General features: G+C 54.8%; 9 protein-coding genes across 9 annotated transcripts; 6 read left to right on the top strand and 3 right to left on the bottom strand.

Moving 5' to 3' along the window:
• Nucleotides 1-631: 631 nt before the first annotated feature.
• C8A04DRAFT_29228 (uncharacterized protein) lies at nucleotides 632-1,306 on the top strand (the record flags this gene model as incomplete). Its single annotated transcript, XM_062780931.1, has 2 exons — nucleotides 632-1,096; nucleotides 1,178-1,306. 2 exons carry the CDS (start codon nucleotides 632-634, stop codon nucleotides 1,304-1,306), a joined length of 594 nt encoding a protein of 197 aa, XP_062636575.1.
• An 876-nt stretch (nucleotides 1,307-2,182) lies between these two features.
• On the top strand, nucleotides 2,183-3,053 carry C8A04DRAFT_29227 (uncharacterized protein; the record flags this gene model as incomplete). Its single annotated transcript, XM_062780930.1, has 4 exons — nucleotides 2,183-2,350; nucleotides 2,456-2,578; nucleotides 2,650-2,784; nucleotides 2,925-3,053. The coding sequence occupies 4 exons, from the start codon at nucleotides 2,183-2,185 to the stop codon at nucleotides 3,051-3,053; spliced, it is 555 nt and encodes a 184-aa protein (XP_062636574.1).
• A 1,065-nt stretch (nucleotides 3,054-4,118) lies between these two features.
• On the top strand, nucleotides 4,119-4,486 carry C8A04DRAFT_29226 (uncharacterized protein; the record flags this gene model as incomplete). The annotated part of the gene is made up of 2 exons (XM_062780929.1): nucleotides 4,119-4,325; nucleotides 4,391-4,486. The coding sequence occupies 2 exons, from the start codon at nucleotides 4,119-4,121 to the stop codon at nucleotides 4,484-4,486; spliced, it is 303 nt and encodes a 100-aa protein (XP_062636573.1).
• Nucleotides 4,487-5,232: 746 nt separating this feature from the next.
• C8A04DRAFT_37734 (uncharacterized protein) lies at nucleotides 5,233-6,594 on the bottom strand (the record flags this gene model as incomplete). The annotated part of the gene is made up of 5 exons (XM_062783994.1): nucleotides 5,233-5,603; nucleotides 5,700-5,993; nucleotides 6,067-6,251; nucleotides 6,297-6,411; nucleotides 6,483-6,594. 5 exons carry the CDS (start codon nucleotides 6,592-6,594, stop codon nucleotides 5,233-5,235), a joined length of 1,077 nt encoding a protein of 358 aa, XP_062636572.1.
• Nucleotides 6,595-6,915: 321 nt separating this feature from the next.
• On the bottom strand, nucleotides 6,916-9,850 carry C8A04DRAFT_12637 (fungal-specific transcription factor domain-containing protein; the record flags this gene model as incomplete). The annotated part of the gene is made up of 9 exons (XM_062777402.1): nucleotides 6,916-7,016; nucleotides 7,077-7,192; nucleotides 7,245-8,153; nucleotides 8,226-8,273; nucleotides 8,327-8,524; nucleotides 8,576-8,863; nucleotides 8,921-9,146; nucleotides 9,223-9,465; nucleotides 9,763-9,850. The coding sequence occupies 9 exons, from the start codon at nucleotides 9,848-9,850 to the stop codon at nucleotides 6,916-6,918; spliced, it is 2,217 nt and encodes a 738-aa protein (XP_062636571.1).
• A 5,634-nt stretch (nucleotides 9,851-15,484) lies between these two features.
• On the top strand, nucleotides 15,485-19,714 carry C8A04DRAFT_12588 (putative RNA-dependent RNA polymerase SHL2; the record flags this gene model as incomplete). Its single annotated transcript, XM_062777387.1, has 2 exons — nucleotides 15,485-19,177; nucleotides 19,265-19,714. The coding sequence occupies 2 exons, from the start codon at nucleotides 15,485-15,487 to the stop codon at nucleotides 19,712-19,714; spliced, it is 4,143 nt and encodes a 1,380-aa protein (XP_062636570.1).
• Nucleotides 19,715-21,073: 1,359 nt separating this feature from the next.
• On the top strand, nucleotides 21,074-23,052 carry C8A04DRAFT_29222 (uncharacterized protein; the record flags this gene model as incomplete). The annotated part of the gene is made up of 2 exons (XM_062780928.1): nucleotides 21,074-21,579; nucleotides 21,648-23,052. 2 exons carry the CDS (start codon nucleotides 21,074-21,076, stop codon nucleotides 23,050-23,052), a joined length of 1,911 nt encoding a protein of 636 aa, XP_062636569.1.
• A 217-nt stretch (nucleotides 23,053-23,269) lies between these two features.
• On the bottom strand, nucleotides 23,270-25,069 carry C8A04DRAFT_29221 (nicotinamide mononucleotide permease; the record flags this gene model as incomplete). Its single annotated transcript, XM_062780927.1, has 5 exons — nucleotides 23,270-23,451; nucleotides 23,517-23,681; nucleotides 23,750-24,000; nucleotides 24,071-24,326; nucleotides 24,394-25,069. 5 exons carry the CDS (start codon nucleotides 25,067-25,069, stop codon nucleotides 23,270-23,272), a joined length of 1,530 nt encoding a protein of 509 aa, XP_062636568.1.
• A 662-nt stretch (nucleotides 25,070-25,731) lies between these two features.
• C8A04DRAFT_29220 (uncharacterized protein) lies at nucleotides 25,732-26,856 on the top strand (the record flags this gene model as incomplete). The annotated part of the gene is made up of 1 exon (XM_062780926.1): nucleotides 25,732-26,856. One exon carries the CDS (start codon nucleotides 25,732-25,734, stop codon nucleotides 26,854-26,856), a length of 1,125 nt encoding a protein of 374 aa, XP_062636567.1.
• Between the last annotated feature and the right edge of the window lie 504 nt (nucleotides 26,857-27,360).

The raw sequence follows: 27,360 nt of genomic DNA, 5'->3' as shown, positions 1-27,360 counted from the left end.
AAAAGCCGGGGTTTGGGAACCGATCGACAGGAGACGGCGCGGATAAGATGAACTCAGGAGCAAGCCACTGCCGTCACACCAACCCCGCCGTCGTCGGTGCCCGGGGTCATGCCAGCTTTTGACCGGCAACTTCCAGAGTGCGGTGGATATTTCGCATGACAGGACCATCAGAACGCTGGGAACGGGCAAGATATCGGTTACTTGGAGAGCAAGATGGGCATTCTTTCATCTCTTGTCTGCGGGAGAATGGTGCACTGACTGTGCTCCCCCAAGCAAACCACCGTCCCTGGCCTGAACGATGTCACTCGAGCCCCGGCGATCAACGTCACCGAAGCCAGCATGCCATGTTGAGGGTATCGGTGCCTCCGGCTGTTCGGCGTCTCTCGTGGAGAAGCCGGGATTGCCAGCCATTCCTTCACGACTCAGGAGGCCTCAAGGGAGCGATCGGTTTGATCTGGAGGGTTAGCAAGAGCATGAGCCAAACGAAGATAAAAGGCGGCCTCCTCGACCGTCCTGTCTAGTCTTGAATGTTTTCTCTCCAGCTCACCACAATCAACTCAAGAAGCCAGCAGCCCATTTCCCCAACCATCTAACAGAACCCACCCCGTTCAACCCACACACACCCGCCAAAATGGTCTCCTTCCGCACCCTCACTGCTGCCGCTGCCTTCCTGGCTCCCGCTCTTGCCGTCGGCCTCACCCCCGCCGAGCTCGTCTCGAGCATCCAGGCCCTCACCCAGAAGGCGGGCAGCATCAAGACCGTCAATGCCGAGGGCGTGACCAAGACCGTGACCGACACCGCCGGCACCCTCCTCGGCAGCGTCACCCACTTCAACGGCGACATCACCGACCTGACCCACAAGGTCACCGCGATGGCCCCCATCCCGGCCGGTGTCGACGCTGACAACGTGTTTGACGCCTACGAGGAGTTCTTGGGCGCGGCGGGCCCGGTCGTCACCCTCGTCCAGAGCACCCTCGGGGAGCTTCTCGGCGGTGTCCTCGGCCTCCGTGAGGTCGGCGATGTCGTTGACACTGCCTCCAACACCATCGGCCCTCTGCTCACGCCTGCCCTCCGGGTCACCCATATCAACATCAATGTGAGTTCCTCATTCCATGGCCATGGCGGTCAACTCGATCATTATTGGGGTCTCCGTTTCTAACATCTGTGTTAATTACAGGGCCTGGGCGCTGCCATCGTCACTGTTGTGAACTCGCACGCCACGGATATCCATACTGAGACCAACAACCTCCTGACCACCATTGACGGGGTGCTTAAGACCGTCGAGGGTGCCGCCGGTGCCAACTAAAGCTCGTTGTCCAATTCACCAGGAGTTGAGGTTTGGGGTTGTCGTTGCGGGAAAGGGAAAAAAGGGCGGTGTTTTTATTCGGTTCTCGGGGGCATTGGATCTTGGTTGATTTAGATTGCCGCCCAGTTTTGTCGTGGGTACGAGCATTTTTGTGATTACTTAGCGGACCACGTCAGTAATGTAAATAATGTAATGCCCTGGAGGCTTTGGCCTTGACAGCATCTATCATATCTTCTCACCTTGCTGGTCACAGTACGGAATACGCGGTGACTTATTTGAGCAGTGTTTCTCCGACTTTCTAGAGCTTTCGTGATTCTCCAAGCAGATCCTTCAGCCATTTTCTGGCGGGTTTCTCTTCCCGCGATGGTTGTTGCTTTGTTGGGACGTGTACCCTGGCCGCCAGGTGGACAAACGCGTGTCGTTTTGGGGGCTTGATCGACAGGAGAGAGGTGATGTTCGGGTGCCGAACCCCAATGATGTTCAGGCGGCCCGTGTCTGTCTGGGCTGGGGCATCCAGTGCGGATACTGTGGCTAACTCGTTACTCAGGCTGGCTTCATAAAGATACACACGGTGCAGGTGGTGGTCCAAAGAGACGGTGAAGCTGAGCGTGATCAACAACATCAGTCTTTCTGGTGCCACAAACAACCAAAATAACCATGAGGGTTTTCGGCGAGGCCGGGGTGGTGGACACCGCTCGAAAGACCAGGGTGCGTTGACGAATTCCAAAAGGCAGCTGTGAAAATAGTTTAAATGAGAGACGAGTCCGCCTCTGAACCAAGTTGCGACTTTCCAACAGCAAACGAACAATCTCCTTCTCAGCATCACACCTCGACGTGCAATCCTCGCCACCTCGCAGTCTCATCAATACCGACAACATGGTTTCCGTTCGTGCTCTCGTGGCCGCCGCCGCCTTCCTCGCTCCCGCTCTCGCTGCCGGCCTCACGACTCAGCAAATCGTCACCGGCCTCAACGGTCTCAATGAGAAGGCCAAGGAGATCAAGAGCACTGCGACGCCCACGGACGGCACCACGCCCAAGATTGCCGTAGGTTTTCTTCTCCTCCCCCCCTCCTGCTTTTTCCTTCCCTCTCTCTTTGCCCGCCGTGCAAACAACCCGGTGTTCGGCTAGATCATTTGCTAACTCGGACAGGCTCTCGTGCTTACCGTCACCAGCTTCAACGCGGCGGTCATCAAGTTCACCCAAAGTGCCGCCGAGTCCGCTCCCATCCAGGACCAGGCCGCGGCCAACCAGGTGGCCGACGCCTACCACCAGGTGAGCATTGTCCATCTACACCTTTCACTGCCCACCCGTCCTCCCTTCGCGGTTTACTAACTATCTCCTAGTTGACCGGTGGCGACTACTTCACCACTATCGGTCTCATCCTTTACGACACCCGCGCCGTGGCGGCCCGCGACGACACTCCGTCTCCCGAGGCTGCGCTACCTAACTCACTCCAGGTTACTCGCAGCAGCGTGGGCGTGAGTACACCCTGTCCCATCCCTCCCTTCATTCCTCTATCCACCCACCACCCACTCACTCACGCACTCAACCCTTTACCCCTTTACGCTGAGGGCAGAGAACCAAGTTTCAAATGCTGACATACCAATGTTATTAATAGCACCTGGGCCAAACGCTCGCTGGCGTCACCCCGCCCTCGGCGGACAAGATCAACGCCGACACCCAGCACTTTCAGCAGACTGTCGACCAGGCCACTCACACTGGGAAGGCCCCCAACCCCAGCGTTTAAGGTTGTGCGGTGATTAGTAGTTGTTTTGGAGTGCAGACCGCCAAACGCGTTGCTACAGCAGGAAGTCCTAAGAGTAGGAGGAAGATGAGGCACGACGGGCAGAGGAGAGAAATGGTGGGGATGTGTGTGTGTGTGTGTGTGTGTGTGTGTGTGTGTGTGTGTGTGTGTGTATGAGACAAAAAAGGTTGTTTAGCAAAGGATGGAGGTGATAGAGGTAATAATTGATAGAAAACAGTAATGATAATCAAACCGCAGATTAATAGCTGTAGGCAACACCCGAGCCATTGGCGCCATTGCGGCCTTGTTTACCTACCTAATTATACCAGCAAGTCGTTAATCCAGCACAGGTCATATCCTCTCGTCGTGACCAGTCCACCAACTATCGTGTTCAGCTCTGGCCGGGCAATGAGTCGTCACATTTCATTGTCCGTGTTCGGTAAGATTCTCTGTGATGCCCCGGAAAGTACAGCAGCCGGTCGCGAGCTGCATCACTACTGGCCTCATTGGGACTGGTTTGTTCTGGACCCAAGCTCAATCAAGATCCGAGGCTGGTCACTGAGGTCATTCGGAAGTTTTCTTTAGTTGCTGTTGTGTAGAGTGGGGAGTCTCAGATCATGATGATGTCTCGCCGATGGAGTCTGTTCAGCTCACCCAGCCACGGGCCGAGATTGACACCTGCAAACCTTCACGCCGGCACACCAGCACGCCGGCACACCGCAGGGCCATGCAAGAGACTTGGGAGACGACGGTGATGGCCCGCGGCTAGTTCAGCGGGGCCCGGGAAGGCGAGAACCAAAACTTTACAAGTCCTTTCCAGCTTGGTGCTGGTTCTGATTCAGTTTGAGTCTGCGCTTGCCCAAGGCTTGGCCCGATGGGCATGTGATGAGTCGTTCATGAGACCCCCCATCCCCAACCACCCACCGCCCTTCACCTGGATGTGTCATGATGAACTTGTGATATAAAGGGCCTTTCATTTCCCATGAATCTCTAGACATCACACTTCCCATCCGTCCATCTGCCACACATCTCACACAGCCTCTGCTCGACGCTCCAATTCTCGACAAAATGGTTTCCTTTCGCCTCCTCTTTGTCGCCACCGCTATGTTAGCGGCCCCCGTCATGGCGGCCCCAGGCATCGCCTCCGCCGGGGACTCGGGCCAACTCGTCAACAACGTCGACGGTGTAAGCGAGCAGGTCAAGACGCCGCAAGATCTGGCCGAGACCACTGATTTCTCCCAACTCTTATCAAGGGGCGAGGAGAATGATATCGAGGTGAATGGTTGATTTCTGGGACATCTACGGGTACCTAATGCTTGCTGACATCGCAGACGTCACAGAACACGCCTCGATCGGTTGGGAGACCGAAGCGCAGCTGCGACTCCGAGCTGGACCTGTTGATGCTCACTGTGGACTTTAAGACCCACAAGGTATAATAAAGCCACAATTCTCTCCGTCAAACGCCCACTCCCCGGGCACGCGTTCCCCGAATTATCCACCACAGCGTGTTTTGTTCAAGGCCTGTTTTGAAGCTCTGTTCTCCTGCTGACGAAAGTCTCGTTTTGATTCGTTTCACATAGCTGGGAGCTGCGGTCCGAAAGGTGGCCGAAGAAATTGCCCAAACGTTCATTAAGGGGGAGGCGGTCTCCTGGTTGGCGGACTACATCGAGCACGAGTTGCGACATGTACCACGGGCGTTGAAGGTAAGGCTCGGTCATTATGGGACTCCCTCCTCGTCCCGGGCCCTACGATTATGGATCGTGATTTATGCGTGCCAACCAATCTTGTTAAAAAAAACATCGAACCGATATAGTTGATTGCCGTCTCACACGATGTGGAGAACAAGAGATTCATTCAATATATCCTCAGGCTTCTATTCATTGTACTGCGCACACTAACGCTCTCGGGCGAAAAGTTAGACAATTGTCATGAGGCAGACTTTCAACAACTCAGTTGCAGGGAAAGCGAACACCGACAAGTTAAAAACCCCAGACCCTAAGAACAAAATTGGGGCAAGGGAGGACGAACTGCTCGTGGTCAAACACAACGCAAAAAAACATATAAAAGCGCCTAACTACCCGGATGTCGTAGCACCACACATGTTTCTGTCCACTGTAACGAACACTTTAGAGCCCTATTACCATCAATGCCCGCCCACCGTCACCATGTTCCTGACTCCTATTCAATACGCATGAATCAACCGCAACACATGCCTCACCCCACCCCACGCCTCCTCCGCCGCCATCCGGATCTCTTTCTCAGGCAACGCAAACCCCGCCGCCGACCCGCCAGATCTCCTCTTCCCACCCCGACCGCCTTTCCCCTTCCCAATCCCAGGCCGCAGTTCCACAGTGTACGCATACTCCACCCTCAACACGTCAAAGGCGTAGTCAGCGCTGTCGCCCGACGTCGGATACAGCAACTCACATGCTGAGCCGGCGCCGTACTCGGCGCCGTGGACAGCACGCATGGAAGAAGCGAGCTCGGATGCGACCCAACGCGTTGGGGAGTGTGGGCTTGGTTGTTGAGAGGGAGCGCAAGTATGACCGCGGGCTGTGTAGGAGGAGGCGCTCTTGCGTGTTAGTAATCCGTAATAGACTGGAGGGGGGGAGGGGCGAAACGGGGCAAGTTAGCGGCGGAGAGACGCACGATGCATAACCAACTGCCCAAACGCATGCCAGTCGATAAACAGCCGGATTCCTTGCTCTTCCCGAATCGCTTCTAATTCGACCGCCAGCGCCCTGGTTTCGGGTGCGTCGAGAGGCCGGAACCCGCGGAATGTCGGCCGGCATGGCTTGTCTGATGCACCACCGGATTTGCCCCAGGCCGAGGCCCAGTTGCGGTTGAGGTCGCGGCCCACACAGGAGGCGCCTCGGCCTTTGTCGGCGTTGACTTGCCGGTTCTTGCGCCATAGGCGGTCTTTGGTTTGCGTGAAGACGAAACCTGGGGCGGGGGGTATTAGCTTGACCGTTTATTACACTAGATAATTTAGGTGAGAATTATCAAGAGGACATACCATCAGGGTTGACAATAGGGAAAATGTAAAAGTCAAAACTGTCCAGAGCATGCTCGATATCTCGGTCTGTGTCGTAGCCCTCGAGCAGGCTGTAGGCAATGTACTCGGTGACCATAGTAGAGACCCACTCCCTGGCGTGCATGGTTCCGAAGAAGACGACGGCTGGGTTTATGCCGGGGCCATCCCTCCCGAACAAATGAATCCCCTAGATCTCTCGCTTCTTAAACGACTTTCCGGCCGTGAAAATCCTTGACAACGAGGGATGTTTTGCCGAAAGCGCGTGGATGTACTCGACATGGCTTTGGTAGTCATGGTAACCGTCAAACCAAGCCGGGGACACGAGAGCTGTTCAGATTAACTTGACGCCTGGACTCAATTTGGGATAAGTGAACGGGCGGAGACTGGTTCATGCATACATTTGTCCACAGGTCTCCGGAACCCGTTTGGAAGTTTGGCAGCTTGACTGGCAGTATTGAATAGAATTACCACACCCAATACAGTATTTAATAATACAGAGAGAAGATTCATATTGTCGATGAGATGTGGTATGCATACATCAACACGGTTGTATGTGGTCTTGAGGCGAAGCTGAGGTAATCGGTCGCGCCTGAAGCTTTCCTAATACGCAACGACAAGTCCAGGGAAGGAGCATCGGTCGCTCAAGGTAGTGCCATTAATATGTCCTGAATTGAAACAAAAGGAGAGAAAGATAAATCGAAGGAGAGTATATTAAAATGTTGTTGAGAGTTGCCAAAGCTCTCTCGTACATCGTTGAATTGCCCTTTGTACAGTGTCTCCTTGTGAAATGCGGCCCGAATAAAATGAATGTGGCAGCCGCCATTGCCCCCCTTAAAAGTAGAACTGCTGCTGCGGTGGCTGTCCCGGTGGTGGATGGGCGAGAAAATCAAAGTTCATCGAGTCCAGCCCGGTGTTGAAGGGGTCGGGTGATTCTGAAAATGTCAGCAACAGGAACCCTCGCATGGAACTGACTGTATTGAAGGTTCAATTACCCCAGAAGATGGAGTCGTAGAGGTCCATCGGTGACATGTAGCTGGCTGGGTCATACCCGGCAATGTCAAGAAGCGGCGGTGCTCCTGATGTGGCCGGCAGTTGCGCGAAGGGGATGCTGGGACCGGTTAGACAATCTGTGACATCGTTGCCAATGGGAAAGCCCTTACCCAGCGGAAAAGTCGGCTACCGAACCGCCGCTCTGCTGTTGTAGCTCCGTCATAGCGAGTGCTGCATTTTGGTGTGGGTCTAAATGCCCCGGTCCCGGGCGCAGATCTTGGACCGGCACACCGTTGGCCGAAAGACTAGCGAGCTGCGCAGGCCCCAGTGGTGTGCGCGTACCCGAGCCCGTTCCAGCGTTGCTCATTTCCCTCTTTAGCTGCCTTCCAACGACGGTGCCGTGGTCGTAGATGTTGCGCAGTGCGTCCAGAGCCCGAGATAGCGGGCCAGAGAGTTCAATGTCGAGGTCTGTTTTCCGGATGTGCGGCCGGGGTGATGTAAGGTCCTTTGCAGCAGTGGCTGAGAGGGCCGAGATGAGGTCGCCTTGCAGCTGCCGGACTTCAGGATCTGCTTTTGTCTCACCCAAGATCCCCAAAAGGACGGCGGACGACAGCCCGTGGTAGGTGAATGCCCATGACCGTGTGGGGATGACTGACAACTGGTGCATGGCCAGAAACATGCGGACTGTCTCGGTCAAGTTTGCTTTGCATCGGTCCGCAAGGAACTTCTTCTGCTCCGCGTCGAGGAGATTGCTGTCTCGTCGCAACAAGGCAGGACGGCAGCACACGGAGATGATGAAGGATGTATGCAGCCGAATGGCGAAGTGCTGGAGCCGGTCCACGGCGGACTTGCACATTTCTTTACTCCGCAACCGGACCTTTAACTTGTCGCGGATATTTTCCACTGCTGCACAGTTGTCAAGGATCTCAGCATATGTGGCTGATGCGATGGCGTCTGGGTTCAACCTTTCCGATATGATTTGGTTCAGGTGGAACATGGCTTCGAGGTATGCCCACCCTTCGGTCTCAGCGGTGGGTGACATTGGCAGTGGGCAGCATGGGATGTTTGTCATTGGAGAGCTAGCGCATGATGTTAAAATCCAACTTGGTCATTGCGTGGTGAGACTGGGAAAGGGAAATTAGAAAACCTACCGGTCGAATGACAAGGATGTAAGTGTGTCATGCCAGAGACATGTCCACCTGAAAGGTCAGCGTTCATCTTAACCATGGCGCAAGGGGGCAAGCGGCCATACCATAGCTTCCGCCTCGCCATCTCTTTCTTTGCGGCATCTGGAGTTTGTCGCTCATCAAGTGGCTGGGCCCGGTGGACACCAAGGGACTGTGCGAGGCGGCAAGTGAGGCCGAGCAAGGCCCATGAAGCCTCGGCTTTCATGTCGTTGAGCAGCACAAAGCTGGTCATCAGAAGGGCCTGGATGGAGTCTAGGTTGGGCCTGCACAGCCGATTAACAAGAGCCCTGGCCACTCCTTGGGGCCGTACATACCTCAACAAAAAGTTCCCGATGCGCAGAAAATGGAACGAGATCTGAATGTATTTTTGAGAATCTCTCGTCCGGATATGGTAGGGCGAATCGTGGTATTGCGAGCCGACAGCCAGGACGGCAAAAAGAATGGATAACCATGAGGCCGAGACTGGTTTGGGGGTCTTGGTGGAAGCCCTAGCATTCTTGGCGCGGTCTTCAAGATACACCATGAGCCGTGACTCGAGGCCGTCAATGTCAATAACAAAACCCCAAAACTGCTGTGGGATTTCCTTGTAAGTGCGGAATAACCTAGGGGGTTGTGAGTAACTTCATCTCGTCATTTGTCACACTAGCTGCGCTACGTACTTCATCACCTCACGATCAGACGGTAGCTCGTGAGAAATGTCGTATGTTAACTTGTCCAGATGGCGCGAGGACATCAACGGAAAGGGGGCTGAGTTATCTAGGCCGAGAAGAGAGCGCATATCTTGGCGGATGCCGTTGCCCTCTTGGGGCTCGGAAGTTTGTTCTCGAAGTAGGGCGGGGATGCTGTTTTGGCCCACATACCGGGTCGTCTCGGTGTTGTCCGGTTCTGTTCAGCGGTATGAGACGTTGGACAGGAGAGCAAAAAGCCATTCATGAAATTCACACGCAAAGAATGAACCCACCATAGGTGCTTATGGTATCTTGGGCCTCATTGCTCTGGCTCCGCGACCCTTGTTCATCGGGCGACCGAGCTCTCTTCCTGCTTGGAGTGGAATTCTCCGGGACAACCGAATTACTCTTGCTGGCGGCGGCCCTGTTCGGTTTATAGGAACACAGCTGTGGGTGTTCCCGTTTGACGCAGTTCTCGCACGGGCTTTTGTTGTCACATTTGACTTTTCTCTGGCGGCACGGCCAGCATGCGGTACCTAACTCCCGGCGTTGATGTCAGTCCGGTGTCCTTGTTCAATCCCTAATATTCAGCCAATTCCTTATTTCGCCCTTCAATCGCCACAAGTATCAAGTAGCCATGTAGTCCTTGATCAAAGGTGAACTGATGCCAACAACGATCCGAAATTATCTGATACACAACGTCGATTAACCAGCAGACCGGTTTGCCAGATTATATCCTGTTGGTGTAGTACCGCCTAAGCATGTCCGGAGTGGCCCTAATGGAATGGCGGGGCTGCGCGGCATTCGGGAACAATGGGAAGAGATCCACTTACCGTAGCGCACTTTGCGGTGCGAATGAATAATGCGACTGGCCTCTTCCGGAGTCAAATCCCCAGCGGGGCTCCCTTGGGTGTCAGACATCGCTTAGGAGAAGCAGACTAAGGCGTGTGGCCGAAAACGGTGTTGTTTGTGGATAGTTGACGGCGAGTACAATGGCGTGGATACGCGCCGAGAATTGGAGGGAAATCCGAATGACGCCCGAGGGACCTGCGGCGTCGAACCTCTCAGCAAGCAGCGCCAGACTTCCGCCGGGGAAGTGGAGCCGCACCGTCGCAAAACGTCGCGCGAGGAATCGGAGATGGGGCCGATGGAACGGTCAATTGAAAGAGATTAGTGCAAGGGTGATTGGAGTCGTGGACGGTGAAGGAGCGTCGAGTTGAACGGGAATGGCGTTGCGCAAAAAGGAGCAGCAGCTGCGGAATACCGATGCAAATCCGAGAATTGCTTGGGAGGCGGCGGAAAAGCCGAAAAATCTTGAGGGGCCAAGTTTGAGAGTGGGGAAACTCGGGATTGGGGATCGCCGACGGGTGGAACCGGCCAGTCGCACGCAGGAAGCACCAAACAATGGAGCCACTGACTGACGGGAATCGGGAATGCCCAGTATTTCGAATGCCTGTGGTTTATCTGGCAAGAACCGAAAGACAACTCAAAACACTGGAAGAGGCGACGGATGCAAGATAGGTCTACAGGTATAGTTTACACAGGGAGTTATCATCGATACCTTGATCTCTTTGTGGGTAGAACATTTCATTATTTGGGTCACAGTACCCGGTGGCGCTCTGAGTTGAGCCAGTCACGCCAGTCTACGAGAGGCTAGCCGATGGCGGTGAGTGATTCGCAGCCCCGAGGGTGAAAATAGGGTGCGGGGCCGCCCGTCACGGAGGCGGGGGTAAATATGGGGCCGTGAGGGGTGGGGCCGGGAGGGCCCGCACTTGGCCCGGCCCTCCGGCATGGGGGAGCCGTGGAAGGGTTAGGGTTCACTAAGGTTAAGGTCTCCAAATGGTCAGAACTGATGAACAACGGGTTTATTCACAACACAATTACAATCAAGGGGCTTTGTGAGGAAGGCAAACAATACATAAATACAGTTCAGGGGTCAAAGGAGAGCCAACCCAACTTTTCATGACTCTGGTGCTCAATTCTCAGCTCTATGGAATTGAAGCTAGAAATGAAACGGCGGTGTCATTCAGAGATATACCTACCTCGACCCAAAGCACACGGTTACAGAGTCGTGAGCCAGACTCAGGCTTGTGATATATCAGATGACCTGGTAAATACATGAGAACAAACCCGGTGATCAAGATTATGCGTGTTGCTCAACACTGGCCTTCGGATAAGCAAGTCACCGATGTAAAGGTCGGTCTCTCTCACTCATCAGTGGGCGTGTAGCGAATCATATTTATTAAAATTCGTCCAGTGATGAGGATTGAAGCAAAGAACTTAATCAACACCATAGACTGAAAGCTAGGAACTTCAACCGCGGTATCCTTCACGGAGAGCGTTGTGCATAATGAAATTACTCCGAGAACCGGGGATTAGCTACGCCGATTAATTATCGCAAAGTATTAATTACAGGCACAGCTGTGGGTCTAAAATACAGTATGGTCAGGCGTAACAAGCTCAAGGTTGGACGAAGTGGGAATTAACGGGTTAATAGGCTTGATAAGGAGACAAACAGTGTTAGTCACCAGGTAAACAATGCCAAGAGGGACTGTAGAGCCTTATGGCTCAACATTGGACAGGCGGATTGCTTCCAGGGCAGAAAATATGGGGAAGTAGAAAGTTAGCTGTAGACGTTCACTAGAATGCCAGCTTATAACAACATTGGGAAACGCCTCCAAGACATGGGAGACCGCTGGACGATAAAATTACGGATTCAGGAGTTGACCTAAAAAGCCCACCAGACGTCCCTTTTGGGACTAATCGATTCGACTTGAGTAAAAAAATTCCAGGACAGTGAACCGGGTACTGAACACCGATCTTTCCCTGTAATTAACGGTGGGAGTCAGAGAGAGCTCAATATCGGAAAAGTTTCGAGTTCGGAGAGCCCAGCATTGTCACTGCACACTTATATCGTCGGTTGAAGGGCTATCTTCCACAGGCCGGCATCAGTACTGGACATGGTCACTCAACAAGGTGGCAGTAGACTTGGGAACAGGAAAGCGGGTTTAAAACTGGGAAGGAGTTGAAAACACCGGAAGCACCTCGACACAAGGTCGAAAAGACGATTAGCGTAGAGGTTGGCCCCTACGGTCGCAGCATGCTCCATCATGCTGTGTTGCCTCCTCGGGGCCTTGGGTGAGGAACCAGAGACTGCCACGAGAGCTGAGGAGGGCATTCGAGTAGTTGGGGTTCTGAAAAGAACGTTGTTAGACAGTAGCAACTAGAAAACCTTTAACACCGGTGGACTGAAATAACCTCAGCACCGGGCGATCGTATCATGGGTTCAGGGGTTGGTCTGCACGGGCTTGCTGAGGCGTACCAAAACTGACTGGGGAGGGACATCAGAAGCGAGGGCGTTGAACAACAAGTCGGCTCCATGGTAGAAACTAAAGAACATAGCACGGGTTTAACATCAATAGCGGACGATCACATCACAGGTTCATGAATTGGTCTGTGTGCGCCGCCTAAAGCTGACTGGGGCTTGAGAATACTTTGACCGAGGACCGTGCTCAGGAGTAAGAAGGAGTTGAAAAGGCTTCAATACCTCGGAAAGGAAGAACCCCGATACCGGAAGAACCTCAAGTCCTCAACACCAGATGATCGGAATATCCTTGTATTACAGGCTGAGGGCTTGGTCCATGTGCATACACCGCCTAAGAATACTTTGAACAGTAAGGTAACGTTGTTTAAGAGGAGGAAGAAAGATGCAAGGGAACTTAAATCGCAACAGGAAGGACACCCATACAGAAAGCACCCCAAGTAATTACTCAACACCAGACGGTCGTAATATGATTGGATCGCGGCCTCAAAGTTTGGTCCGTGTGTACACGCTGCCCGAGTTCCACCACGGCCTGAGAATACTTTGAACAGCAATGTGATTTGAGAGGGCAGGAAAGATGTAAGAGAGCTTGAATGGCAAAAGGAACTTATGGAAGGACAGCCATACCGGATAAACCTCAACACCGGACGATCAGATCATCAGATCAGGGGTTTCAGGGGTTAGTCGGCCCAAGCCCTGCCGAGATTGGGACTATTTTAAACAGCAATTGTTCAGGAGCAGGAAGTACGTAAAACAACTTGGAAAGAAAGAATGTCCATACAGCAGCAGACTGGAAGAAGTTAAGAAGTTAAGAACTTCAACACCGGACGACCGGGTCACGGGTTTACGGGTTAATTAGTCCGTGTGTACACACTGCCCAAGCTCCACAAAGGTTGACAATAACTTTGAACTTTTGAACAATAGCGTTTCCTAAGAGCAGGAAGGAGCTTTAAACAAGAACGCCCATATTCGGAGAATCGGAGCAGTACCTACCTATCAACTTCAACACCGGACGGCCACATCACAGGTTCAGGGGTTGGTCCGTGCACGCTGCCATGAGGCCCACCAGGGCTGAAAAGGGCTGGGCAGGAAACAACTAGTTATAAAAGAAACCTTCCACACCCCAGGAAACTTGCCATTTTCAACTTTCCAACACATCGATCCATTCTTCAATTCCCATTGAACTTCCCAATCCCACTACCGATCCTCGACTTCCCTTAGGTATCCCCAGCTTCAAGACTTCAAGATCCCATATCGAGATCCTATATCGCTTTGAAGATTCGAGTTTAACCTTGATTACTCTTTTGCAAATCGGCGCTCGTAAGTTATTCCTCAAATTCCAGCTCGCCATCTAAATTTGACCGAGTATCGATACTGATCCTTTGGCCAGCGACCTGCTGGGCGTCTTTCAACCCCAGCTGGCTCTTCCTTCACGGACACCGATAGCATCATCGGCACTGGTAAGCCATCTTCCAAGTCCTAACGCGCGATTAAACTTCTCAAGTTCTGCTGCTACCGATACTGATGTTTGGCCATCGCCTTGCAGCTTTCGCCAGCCTCGTTCCACCCTCTCTTCACGGACGCCCGACAGGAATATCGGCGTTCTTCGTCTTCTAGTTCAACCGATTCATCTCGACGCCGGTTATCGGGTTCGGACCGTCTCCGAGCCCCCCTCAACGTCACATCTCAAATCTCTCAGTTAATCAGGAGGTACATTGAATTATCGGCACTCTTAATCTCCAGAGCCAAGGATTTCTGAGATCAACCGGTTCGTTCAACAGTCAACGCATACATGCCGTCCCCTGGCTCCCTAAATCTTCTCACTTTTGACAGCCTCGCTAACATTCGCCTTTCTTTCAGTTCACAGCGGGCTCATTGGGCCTTTTGGCAGTCTTATTTTTCCGAGACTCGATATTCAACCCGCACATGCCGTCCCTGAAACCTCTTACGGTATCGACTTTGGTCTTTGTCTCGTTGAGACGTTGACAAGTGACCATTTCGAACTATCGGCGTTACTATTATCCGAGTACCATCCCATCCACGTTTGAATCATCTCAACACCAAAGTCTCCGGGCGATCTTCAGCTTTTACATCTCGATTCACAAGCGGCGATCAGATTATCGCCCTTCGCAGCCAGCACTTTGGGTTATCGGCGTTACCATTATCCTATACCGGACCAACTCATTCGGCATTCTCGCGCTGTCTGTGAATCTACTCGCGGCACCTCACCTTATTTCAAGATTGACTTTAGAAAGTCTGCCGACCATCTTCAGCTTCTCCAGTTCAATTAATCGGTGGGTGTCCAGATTTCAGTCCTACTATTATCCGATACTCCGTTCATGCCGTCCCTGAATCTGCTCACGGAGTCACGGCATCTTTTATTCTTTGAGCATCGGCCTGTAAGGTCACCTCCCAAATCTTTTTTCTAACTTCTTCACTTCCCATTACTGGTAGCCAACTGGTTGTCGGCACTTTCGCCATCTGACTTCGCCATCTGTCAACTTTTTCCCTTTCAACTCCCATTAATGACTTTGTCTCTTCGCTAACTGCTATCATCAGACATCAACCTTACTTTGATCACTTCCTTCTCCTAAATTTCTTCCAAGGGTCACCGATTCATTATCGGCACTTCTGTCTTTGGGATCACGATCGTCAGGCGCGTGCAATCTCGCAAGCCCTTCTCATTTTCCTACCAGTCATTGGTGGGTTATCGCTGTTATCGGTGTTCTCGTAAGTCTCGTCTTTCAATTCCCTCCCTCTCACTGAAGTACTTGGTTATTTCTCATTGTCAGCTTCACGCGACCCGATTAGCATCCTTCAGCCTCTAACCCATTTTTTTTTCAGGGGACCGAACCGATACTCGCGTCTTCCAACTTTATCCGGGATCGAATATTTCCACTTTTTCATTCTCATCATCAGCTTCAACGGGCCTCCAGGAGTCCCATTTCCTTCAACCTTTATCACGGCCACCACACTTTCAATCACGGCGACGACATGGTAGCGATAGCAAAATAATCATATCAATCGCGCCCGACAGGTAAGTCAAGAACAGAATACCTCCCTCACAACACAAAGCTAACGTATTTGGTACACAGCCCTTCGTTTAAACACCTGAACAAGGTTATAACAAGGCCATAGCAAGTGCACGTGGTCGCAGCAAGTCACAGGCGGACGTTGTAACCAACCGTTCGTAATCGACCGATCAGATCGATCAAATCGATCCGATAGATCAGATGGATCGCCCGGCGGCCCCGGCGGGCTCGACAGCCCCCAAAACACCGAGCAAGAGCGGGGCCGGGACAGAAGACATTGAAGACGTCATCAAGACTCTGAACAAATCATATGGTCTTGGTATAGACCTCATAAACATTGGTCATACACCACAACACCGAAGAGCGCTGGGCCTTAAAGACGAAGACATCGCACGATGGAATAATATCCGGGCCGGTGTCAAGTACCTTTTGAACCAAGACGAGATACAGCTCGACCTGGCGCTCATGGCGTTCAACCGGCAGTCCAAAGAAGCGAGCCAGCATTGGGTGCCCAAACCGCGCGGTGAAAGTGACACCGTGCCCAGCACCTTCAGGCCGCCTAAGGCAGAGACGGGCGAGCAGCGACGACAACTGCAGGAAATTCTGATTAGGGTATTTGACAGAGCTAGGAAAGAAGTCATTACCGCAAGCAATTCACGCCGCACAAAGACACCTGGCACAACATCTGCAGCTAAGGCCAAATCATCAGCCAAGGTTAGAGCAGAGGCTGAGTCTGGGTCTGGGTCTGGGTCTGGGTCTGACCAGGCAGGCGGTGTTGCCAAGCGGTTGTTCGATAGAGTCGACAGCCACGAGGTGAAACGCCAAAAGGGTGTGGTGTCTTTAGGTCTGGAAGAGTCACGCCCAGCTCCGGGGCAGTTCTCAAGCACAGCGAACTTTCGCACCCACCAACTTGACAATGTGCCAACTCGGCAACGGCCCACCTTGCCGGCAGCACCGAGGGTACCTCTTCAACAACCAACTCGGCACACTGCGGTTGACAGCAATCACGGCGGGGGTGTAATTACCACGACGGATGGTTGTGACGAGTCTGGTACGGACAGTGCAGCCGCTGGTCGTGAAAAGATGCCAAGGGGCGGGCTTCCTGTGGTGCCTCAGCCAGCAGTGGGGCAATTTTCTGCCAAGGGGGCGGTGGTTCGGCCGCCTAATATGGCGGGCGTGCAACCTTCCCAGCGTGCCGAACCGGCGGGCCGGCCGGCCCTCTCGGTGCCGGTCCCTCTCCAGGATAGGCTGGGGAGCGTCTTTCCGGTCTTCCCTGGGTGGCTCCACCCAGCGCCGCTGGCCATCGCCTGGGAGGTAACCCGGATCTGCCTCCATTGTGGGGTGGATCTGGAGGACCCTTCCCTCCGGTACCAGCGGGAATGGGCCAAGTCCGACTTGGTCGGAATCTGGAGGAGCCTCCAGGAACTCGACGTCTTCCGAGGCAAGACGTTCCCGGAGCGCCCTTCGCCGGAGGCCTTCGCTGCCGCGCTGTCCGGCAACTTTGAGTGCCGCGGGAACACCGTGGCCATGACCGCAAGCTTGGATTTCAATCCAGCATCGTCCGGCCCTCTTCTACTGCTGGACATGAAGCCTCTCCGCCTCGACGAGGGATGCCGGCTGACCCGGCGATTCGGCGCCGACCGCTTCCTGGAGATAGTGATGCCATCTCCAACGGGAAGCGCTGTCCCCGACGCAATCAAGAAGATGGACGGCGCGGAGGAACAGATCTTCCAGTGGATTTCGGGGCGCCGACACAACCTCGTCGGCCGAGAATGGCAGGTGTTCTTCTCCAAGGACGCCGGATACCGCAAGCCGGCCAAGGACGTCCGCCTCGGCCCGGACTCTAAGTCGACGTACAAGGAGCGCGTCCACCTCTTCGCGGAGAACGGTCCCAAGTTTAGGCGGGTCACCATCCGATCCAGGGCCGAAATTCCCGTCGACGCACCGCAGCAATGGTCACAGATGAGGGCCGGTCATGTGCTAGACTGGTTGCTGCAGCTGGAGCAGAACGGCCAACAGCCGTACCTCAAGCTGTTTTCGCGTATCCAGCTTGGCCTCAGCAAGACGTTCCCGGCGCTGACGTTGGAAATCGGCCAGGTGATCCACCACAGCGAGGATATCCTCTCTCCCATTGACAAGGTCATGAACGACGGCATTGGCCGCATGTCGCGCACCGTGGCCAGGAAGATCCGCGACGCAATGGGGCTCATGGACATTCCGTCAGCGATCCAGGGCAGGTTGGGCTCCGCCAAGGGCATGTGGCTACTAGACGTGGCGGACATGGGCGACGAGGACTGGATCGAGACATACCCTTCACAGCGAAAGTGGATATGTGACGATTCAGAGGCCGCCCACCGCACACTCGAGATACGCAGCATTGCGTTGGAGTTGAGTCCCGCGAGACTCAACCTGCAGATCCTCCCCGTGCTGGAAGACCGTGCCTTGGACCCGATCCTGATGCGAGAAGCCATCGGCGGGCGGCTCACGGGAGACCTACAGCGGCAATTTGAGGTGCAGAAGACGGTCATGAACCACCCCGCGCAGCTCCGACAGTGGGTCAACGAGAGCTCCAATACCCGCGGCGACCGCGTCAAACACGGCCGGGTTCCTTTCCTCGCCGGCCTCCCCGACAACAAGGCCGAAGTGCAGAGTTTGCTGCTAAACAGCGGCTTCGACCCCCGGGCGCAAAAGTACCTCCAGGAACTGACCTGGGACCTCCAGAAGCAGAAGTGCGACACACTGCGGAGCAAGCTCAACGTTCGCATCGGGCGCTCGACCTATGCTTACATGGTGGTCGACTTTTGGGGCGTGCTGGAGGAAAATGAGGTCCACCTGGGCTTCTCCTCTCGGTTCCGCGACGACACGGGCAGCAGCGACTTCTCGGATACCATGGTGGCCAACTGCGACGTGCTTGTTGCCCGATCCCCCGCTCACTTTATCAGCGATGTCCAGAAAGTGCGCGCTGTGTTCAAGCCCGAGTTGCATGCGCTCAAGGATGTGATTGTCTTCTCGGCTAAGGGAAACGTCCCCCTGGCTGACAAGTTGTCGGGCGGTGATTACGACGGCGACATGGCTTGGGTGTGCTGGGATCCCGCGGTTGTCGACAATTTCATGAACGCCGATGTTCCAGAGGAACCAGATCTGTCCGAGTACCTGGGCAAGAACAAGGAGACCTTCCAGGACCTTGTTGATGCGCAGCCGACCAAAGTCCGCGCCGACAACCGCTACCAGGCCCACTGCGACGCGGCGCTCGACATGATCAAGCGCAGCATCCCGTTCCAGATGGCGCCCAACTTCCTGGGCATCTGCACCAACTTCAAGGAACGGGCCTGCTACTGGGCCAACAACGTGTCGGACTCCCGCGCCGTGCTCCTCAGCTCTCTTGTCGGCAAGCTGGTCGACCAGAGCAAGCAGGGCATCCTCTTCAACGGTGATGACTGGGACCGCCTCCGCCGCGACCACTTTGCCGGTCGCGTGCCTCGCGACGAGCCAGCCTATAAGGGCAATCAGTGGACGGTCCGGGGCAAAAAACCGCGGCACATCATCGACTACCTCAAGTTCACCGTCGCCAAGCCCGCGATTGACCACGAGCTGGATACCTTCCACAAGACGCTGAGCCCGGCGGACGAGGCCCTGCGCGCCCACCACTGGGACCCGCAGCTGGCCGTGTACCACAACGCCTTCAGGGCGGCGGTTGAAAAATCCGCCTCGCTCAAGGAGTTGCTCGCCGCGTTGACCAACGCCATTGCGGCGGTAGAGAAAGAGTGGCGCAGGCTCGTTTCCAACCGCGAGAACCACATGCCCTACCCGGACAAGGTCAAGCTCGTCCACGCCCAATGGCAGGCCATCGACCTGGCCTCGCTGGCAACAACCACCCCGACCATCGCAGCTGCTGTGACTGGTGTGGCTCCCGCTGCAGTCCCTGCTCCCGCTGCCGCTACCACTGCTGCCACCGTCGCAGGCCCAACCCCGGCCATCAAGCTCGATGCTCAGCTCACGATGCTTCTCGGCCAGGGGTTCCTCGACGAGCACGGCGGCTGCGCGGCCTCTGCCACAGGGTTCTGGTCGCTCCTCAAGGCCAGCACGGCCTTCAACGCCTACTACCGAAGCAACCCGCGTTTCGTGTGGCAGATGGCCGGCGCCCAGCTGGCGTTTATGAAGGCCCAGTTTTGCGCGGGCGGGAACCCTCCGCCGGTGGATTCCAGGACGGGCGCGGGCAACGCCGCGGGGACTGGCACGGCCGATGCCATGGCGTTGTTGGTGACGCCGGGGATGTATGCGGGCTTGGTGCCGGATGGCAAGTTTACCAAGCAGTATATGGCTCGGTTGGAGGGGGCTGAGGAGGGGGAGGACACTGGGGAGGACACTGGAGAGGACTCGGAGGTGCAGGAGCGGGCCGGGCAGTGGGATCGCGGGGAGGACTTTGAGTAGGTAGGGGAGGCCAGGGGGTTTTTGTTCGCGGAGGGTTCTGGCCTTGGGCATTGCTTGCGACGCGTTCTTTGCGATGGACCGATGGTTTTTTTCCCCAATTATTTATTTGCTTTTCATTGCGTTTCATGTGTTTTCTTGCGTTTCCTAGCGTTTTTTCAATGATGCGATGGATTGCTCAATGATGCCGTGCGGTTCGCTGTTTTCTGCGTTGCGTTTGCATTTATTTAACATGGTATTAATATCACAAGCATGCCCCAAGGTTCATTATAAGCAAGCGTCGGTTTTAGACAAGCCAATAAAATACAACACTGAGTGACAGTGATACTATTCCCACCAAACCCCTAATATCTAGTGTGGTTTTATCTCAAGTTAAATGTTCCCTTTGAAGATGATCAGACTGGTGCTTAATATCCCCTCAAGTTACAATCGACAATGCTGAGACGTCCGACGGGTTGGCTCCGCTTCCCGGCTCCGTTCCCCACTCTCAACTGCCGGGCGAGGAAGAGAAGTTCGGGGGACTTCTCACCAACTCATTGCCTGTCATTGGCATGTCCCTGCCAAAATTGCCGACTTTTTATCGCCCTAACCAACAGCCACAATATAATCCGATCTTGGCATTTCAACATTCCGGTCAGTTCTCCAAATCAGTCCTCCAAGTCAAATACCACAAGTGGAAGCCAAGACAACGTGCTGAAGTCACTGTCCTATCCGGGTCTGGTTATTTGGACCCTGCCTAATATGGCCCCCAAAAAATTGACAAACCGGTGGAACCAGGGATGACAAAAGTTCCAGACTTCATGATCATGCATATACCCTTGCTGGTCTGGCCGTCCCCGGAGGATAAGGTTAATAAGTTCGTCTCAAATAAAGGAAACACTATAAAAAGGGTACGTTGAGCTTGTTCTAGACCAACTGCATGATGGGATGTCATTGAGTAAATACTAATATCAGCGTTTACCTCAATGGTTGTTGTTACCTACTCAGGGCTTCCTCCTCGGAACCAATCGGCAGAACTCCGACCGCACTGCCGCACTTGGTCGGGGTAAAGTGCATCCCCTCTTGTGCCCAGCGATCCGGCGACGGCAGCCGGGCTTGGCAGACAAATACGGCCAGTGGTAAATCCTACTGTTACTCAACCTGGTCAACGTTCGACGAGCAGTCCGCGGGGTACTGTCCAGTTGCCGAGCTGGAGTTGCATTCGCCAAGAGAACGACCCTGGATGAGATCATGCATTTGGTCTTGTACTGGGGGACACAAAGAGGATGCGGTCCCCGATTCACCGTTATCCATTCGACTGTCTTCTTGTCGGTAAGCCGGTGAGGCACCTTCAAGACCAAGACCGCACTGCACTCAGTCACGATGAAGCTCTTCAGTCCCACGCGCAGAAGCGCAGCTAGCGCACTCCTTTCTCTCACCCTCTTCAACACTGTCTCCGCCCAAACCATCCCGGCCAATGGCACCGTGTACGATTACATCGTCGTCGGCAGCGGCCCCGGCGGTGGTATCGTGGCCTCCAACCTCGGTAAGGCCGGCTACTCGGTACTCCTGCTCGAAGCCGGCGATGAGTCGCCGGGAAGCGGCTTCGGCAAGTACACCCCGACGGTGACCTGGGACTTTTACGTCAAGCACTATCCGGAGGGCGACCCACGCGATAACCAGTTCAGTCATCTGACGTGGTTGACGCCCGAAGGCCGGTACTGGGTGGGCAACACGGGTGCGCCGGAGGGGTCGGAGCTGTTGGGGGTGTATTATCCGCGGGGTGCGACGCTGGGCGGGTCGTCGATGATCAATGCTATGTCTACGTGGTTGCCCAGTGATAATGATTGGGATTACCACGCCGAGGTTACCGGTGATGATAGTTGGAGGTGGGTTTTGTCTTACCCCTTTGCATATCTGATCCGACCATAAATAGCAGGACTAACGTGTAGCGCAGAGCCGAGAACATGCACAAGATCTTCACCAAGATCGAAAAGAACAACTACATGCCGGCCGACACCCCCAACCACGGCTTCAACGGCTACTTTCAAACCCAAATGGACGTGCGCCAACAGGGGACCCCGCAGGAAGGCAACGCCGTCATGGCAGCCTACGCAGCCGCCTGGAACCTCACGCTTCCCATGTCCGACCTCCTGATCCGCGACCCCAACGAGATCGGCCCCGACCGCGACGCCACCAACAGTATCTACGGCATTGTCCACCACGAGTACGCCAACGGCGACCGCTACAGTTCGCGCAACTATGTCCAGGACTCCGTGGCGGCCGGCGCCAACTTGACCGTCTCGCTCACCTCCCTAGCCACGCGCGTATTATTTGACACTTCATCAGCGTGTCAACCGGCCAACGACACCGCGGGTGCTCCCCTTCCGCGAGCAACAGGCGTAGAATTCCTCTTCGGAAAATCCCTCTATCAAGCCGATACCCGCCGGGATCCCAACACCCCAGGTACGAAGCTCACAGCGCTGGCCCGACGCGAAGTCATCATCTCGGGTGGCACCTTCAACTCCCCGCAAATCCTCCTCCTCAGCGGCGTGGGCAACGCCACAGAGCTCACGGCCCTCGACATCCCCGTCATCGCTGACCTACCCGGCGTCGGCCGGCACCTGATGGACAACCAGGAGATGCCTATCGTGGGCACAGGCAGTGGCGGGTCGGGGACCGCGGGCATAGCGATGTACGAGACTGCGCATTCCCCGCGTGAAGGGGAGCGGGATATGTTCCTGATGGGCGCGCAGGGGTTTTTGTTTAGGGGGTTCTGGCCGGATGATCCGGTGCATGTGCCCGAGGAGGCGGCGGCGCAGCCGTATGGGGTGAGTATCGTGAAAGGGGCGAGCATGAATGATGGCGGGTGGGTGAAGTTGCGGAGTGCGGACCCGACGGAACGGCCGGAGATTAATTTTAATCATTTTGCGGAGGGCGCCGAGTATGATTTGGAGGCGATGAAGGATACGGTGGCGTGGATTCGGACGGTGTATCAGGGCGTGGGGATTACGCCGTTGGAACCGCCGTGTGGGTTGGACGAGGACGGGGGAGAAGCGGTACCTGATGAGAATGGGTCGTGTGGAGAGGCGGATGCGGCGTGGATTCAGAAGCAGACATTTGGGCATCACCCGACATCGACGAACAAGATTGGGGCGGATGATGATCCGATGGCGGTGTTGGATGGCAAGTTTCGGGTTCGGGGGGTGAGTGGACTGCGGGTGGTTGATGCTAGTGCGTTTGCGCGGATCCCGGGGATTTTCCCGGCTGTGTCAACGTTTATGATCTCACAGAAGGCGAGCGACGATATGTTGGCTGAGCTGGAGGCTGGGACGGCGCTGCAGGAGTGTCAATTGGTTTAACAGTGGGTTGTAACTGGGAGAGTACCTAGGTAGGTAAGTATTAATACAACAAAATAGGGGCGAGGGGCTCAGGGGCTCGTCAAGACAAGCACCTTCTTTCAGCACAGTTGACCACATTCCCTCCTCCAAAATTATCCGACAACACCTTGATTAGGGCATAAATAGGCCAGAAGAATTAAATTCGAAAATACACCCCACGCTAGCATCGCTCAAACACTCAGCACTTCTCTTCATCCTTGAGCGTCCCGTCTTTGGGCGTTCCATCAATCACTCGGACTTCAACCCCACGGTCTCCGTTACTAAACAGACGGTAAAGCACCTTCCAAGCCAGAATTACCACAGCTCCAGCAATGGTACAACCTGCAGCGATGAGCAGACCGCGTGTGTAGCGAGGTGCATCTGTATTCGAGTCAGGTTCACTCCCAACCCACGGGTCATACTGGTTTGAGAACCGCAGGACGTACCTTCATCGCGGAATAGCTGGTTTCCAGGAAACCCAGCCAGCTGAATGGAGATAACATATGCCGCCAGCGCAATAGGCCGCTTGTAGTCCTCCATCTTGGACGCTAGCCATGCAGCGTTGATAGCCTGGGCGCTGCCCATACCCATCTGGGTCATCACGACGCCGCCTTATCAACAAGTTAGCTTCACGTTCAGCAATAGTGTGAGTAACTAGAGCTGTAAGAAAAGGTCTTACCGTAAAGCACCCATTTTGAAGAGCCATCAGGTGCAAGGGCAAGCCACAGCAGCCCTGCAGCGCCCCAGAGAAAACCAACCGTGATATGCACACCGCGCTCCTGGAAACGGTCGCTGCTGTAGGCGAGAAGGATGGATAGGATAAGCGCACCCACGCTCCCGACTGAGTTCATGCCGTTGGCTTGCAGGCCCGTGAACCCAAGGGACTTGATCATCGATGGCGCGTATGTGTTCACCGGTTGAATCATGACCCTGTATCTCAACATTAGACAAGGTGCTTGATAACGGAAGCGGATGACGAGGGCCAAAGAGGAGATCATACATGGTCAAGAACGCGGAAAGGATATGCCCGTAGAGCTTCCAGTCAGTAAAGGTGTTGATGATGTGAGACGGGAGGACAGGCTTTCCGTAGCGGAGAGCCTTGCTCGGGTCGTTGCGGAGGACACGCGTGACGATTATGGTGCCTTGGCGGTGGCTGAAGAGCTTCACCGGGAAGCCGAAAAAGACCTTGGGCGACGCAGCGTTATGCGGTAGGTAGAGATAGGCCACCACGCCCAGGAAGCAGGTAAGGATGCCCTCTGCGCTGGACGTTAGCTATTCCCATTCGCTTATTTCTTAGTAGTCAACCCTCCGGCATGAACTCACCCACGAGAAACAACCACCGCCACCCGGCAAGCCCATGTCTACCCCCCAAAGACAATAACCCAACCGCCATCGGTCCCGACAACGCGCCAGCGACAGAATTCGATGCCCAGAAAATGGCGTATCTAAGCCCCAGTTCTTGATTGGTGTAGAACTTGGAGATGTACAACGCCATGCCGGGAATGTACCCGCCCTCGAGCGCTCCGAGAAAGAAGCGGCACGCGTACAAGCCAGACGGGTTATGAACGAAGACCTGGCACCACGTCACAATCCCCCACAAGCACATCGTCACGGGCAGAAAACGCTCCGGGCCGACAGCCTTGGAGATCATGTTAAACGGGATTTCCGTGAGGATGAAGCCGACGATGAAGAGCGTCTGCGCGAGATTGATGTGGTAGTTGTCGACGTGCGCATCCTTGCGGAGCGTGTCGGTCAGCGCGTTGGAGACATTGGTGCGGTCGAACTGGAGGAAGACAAAGAAGAGCACGATGAAGGGCATGATCAGCGTGTCGACGCGCCGTTTGGCCGCGCGCTCTTCGGTGTCCGTCCATGTCTCATTTGGCGAGTAGCCAGGAATCTCGAAAGCGGCTTCTGTCGCCGCGACAGACCCATCTTCTTTCTCCGTGGTGGTGTGCGTGGACGAGGCCACTGGGGCTTTGATGTTATTGTTGGCCGTCATCTGGCCGGTCGGCTGCCGATTGGCAAGGGTAACGCGGTTGTCAGTCGCTCAGTCGCAAGGCAAGTCGGGGGAAGTGGGGGAGACGGCTGCAAATGCTGGGGTGACGGTTATCCTTGCGAAGAACCGCGTCCGGGGGACGTTTATAAGAAACCAATGCCATGATGTCGCCTGGTTGTCGATATCTTTGGCGATAACAACATCGAACCTAGAATTGCGTGCTTTCGCAATCCAGTATCAAGACGTGGGATGCACTACATCGATGTCGTAGAGATCCTAACAAGGAGATTTGGCCAACGCGTGGAGTGTGGGACTTGGTTTGCTGGGGTTATCGTACCCAGCGGCTTGCCGTCGGCATGCCGGTGGGAAGCCGATGGCACGCCCCGGTGGGAAGCCGTACATCCCGCGGCCGGCGACCGGCGAGACCCACGACCACGACAGGAAAGGGAAAAGATCACGAGATAATTCACGATGACGAACGTTAAAAGGGTATCTGCGTCAGCAGCTTTATCATCTTGGATAACACAGTATCTAGGTACTCATCAGCTCTTGCCACTCACTCAATCAGTTAAGCGAACCGGTCTTTCACTGAGCTTGCACTGAGTTTACATACTTCAATTCACCAAGATTCTATCAGTCTATCTGGCTTCATCAAGATCCTGAAAATGGAGCAAAACACTCTCAAACGTCGTGGTGTTGGCCTCATTGGCGTTGACAAGTCCCGCTCCTTCGGCGGCTACACCCTCTTCTGCCCCCTGACCTCCGACGTTGCACACCTCATCGACATCGACGGGAACGAGGTTCACCAGTGGAAGCTGCCGGGCCGGATCGGGCGCCATGCGCGGATCCTCCCGAACGGAAACCTCGCCGTCAACACCATCGACGCAAACCGCAAAGACATCTTCCCCTTCTTCAACAAGTATGGCGGCGGCATCATGAGCGAGCTCGACCCGGACGGAAAAGTGGTGCGGCAGTTCCAGGACGAGTTCGGCCATCACGACCAGTACCACTTCGGCGATGGCCGGCTTTTGTACGCCAGCCTCGAGGCCCTGTCCAAGGAGGACTCTGCCAAGGTCGTGGGCGGCGTGCCCGGGTCCGAAATCGACGGCATCACCTACGCCGACACCATCAAGGAAGTAGACGCCAACGGGAAACTAGTCTGGGAATGGAAAGTCTCGGAGCGGCTGCCGCGGGATGAGTACCCGCTCCAAGCGCACTACACACGCGAGCACTACCCCCTCATCAATGCCGTCTTCCCCCTCAAAGACGGCAACATCCTGGCATCCATGCGCTCCGTCTCCGCGGTGGTCATCATCTCGAAGGCGACAGGCGACATCATCTGGAGCCTCAAGTCAGACGTGCTCGCCCAGCAGCACTGCGCCAACGAGCTGCCCAACGGGAATATCCTCATCTTCGACAACGGCGCCTTCCGCGCCGGTGAGTCCATCATGTACAGCCGCGCCATCGAGGTGGACCGCAAGACGAAGGAGATCGTGTGGGAGTACCGGGACAAGTCGCAGATGATTGCTTTTTACACGCCTTTCATGGGCAGCGCGCAGCGGTTGGAAAACGGGAACACGCTGCTCTGCGAGAGTGGATTTGGGAGGCTATTTGAGGTCACTAAGGAAGGGTATGTTTGCTGGGAGTATGTCAACCCGCACTTCCAGGCGTATGAGGATAAGCGGACAGCTGGGTTGTTTCCGGGTGAGTCGAACGCGTTGTTCCGGGCGTACCGGTATTCGGCCGAGGAGATCCCTTGGTTAAAGGAGAAGCTGCCCGAGAGCAGTTGAGTAGCGGCCTAAATTAGTATTCATGTAATTAAATATCTGCCGCGTTCTTTTTTCTCTCAATGATCCGCGATTGCAATGTCACCAACATTCTCCAGACCGCGTTTCGCAGCAACTGAGAACCGAACCCTGAGGATCCATTGCAGACGCACGGGGATTGCCGTCTGTCGTCGTCGCCGTGTGTACTTCGGTTTGTACCAAGTACTAAGCAGGCTAGGTACGAAGCAGTCTTGACTGTATAGAGTGCCTTAGTCGTTAGTCAAAGTTAGGTACCGTACGGATACTGCGATGGTCTGGGACTCTGGGAACGTGAAGAACGGGATTGTCGCGAAAATTACTTGGTTGGAGAAGCGAAGCTGCTGAGTCATCATTTCATGGGTGCACAACCCTCCAATTAACTTTACGGATGCGTACGATAACAGTTATCTTATGTGACGACATGCACGCCGATAAGCACGCGATAGGTCCTCTCATGTCACCCCAAGTTCTGCACCCGTTGTCGCTCAT

This window comes from Dichotomopilus funicola (genome assembly GCF_033296635.1).
Source record: "Dichotomopilus funicola strain CBS 141.50 unplaced genomic scaffold C8A04scaffold_36, whole genome shotgun sequence".
Lineage (NCBI taxonomy): Eukaryota > Fungi > Ascomycota > Sordariomycetes > Sordariales > Chaetomiaceae > Dichotomopilus > Dichotomopilus funicola.
Note: the sequence above shows the minus strand (reverse complement) of the source record. Positions and strands in the feature narration are given on the sequence as shown.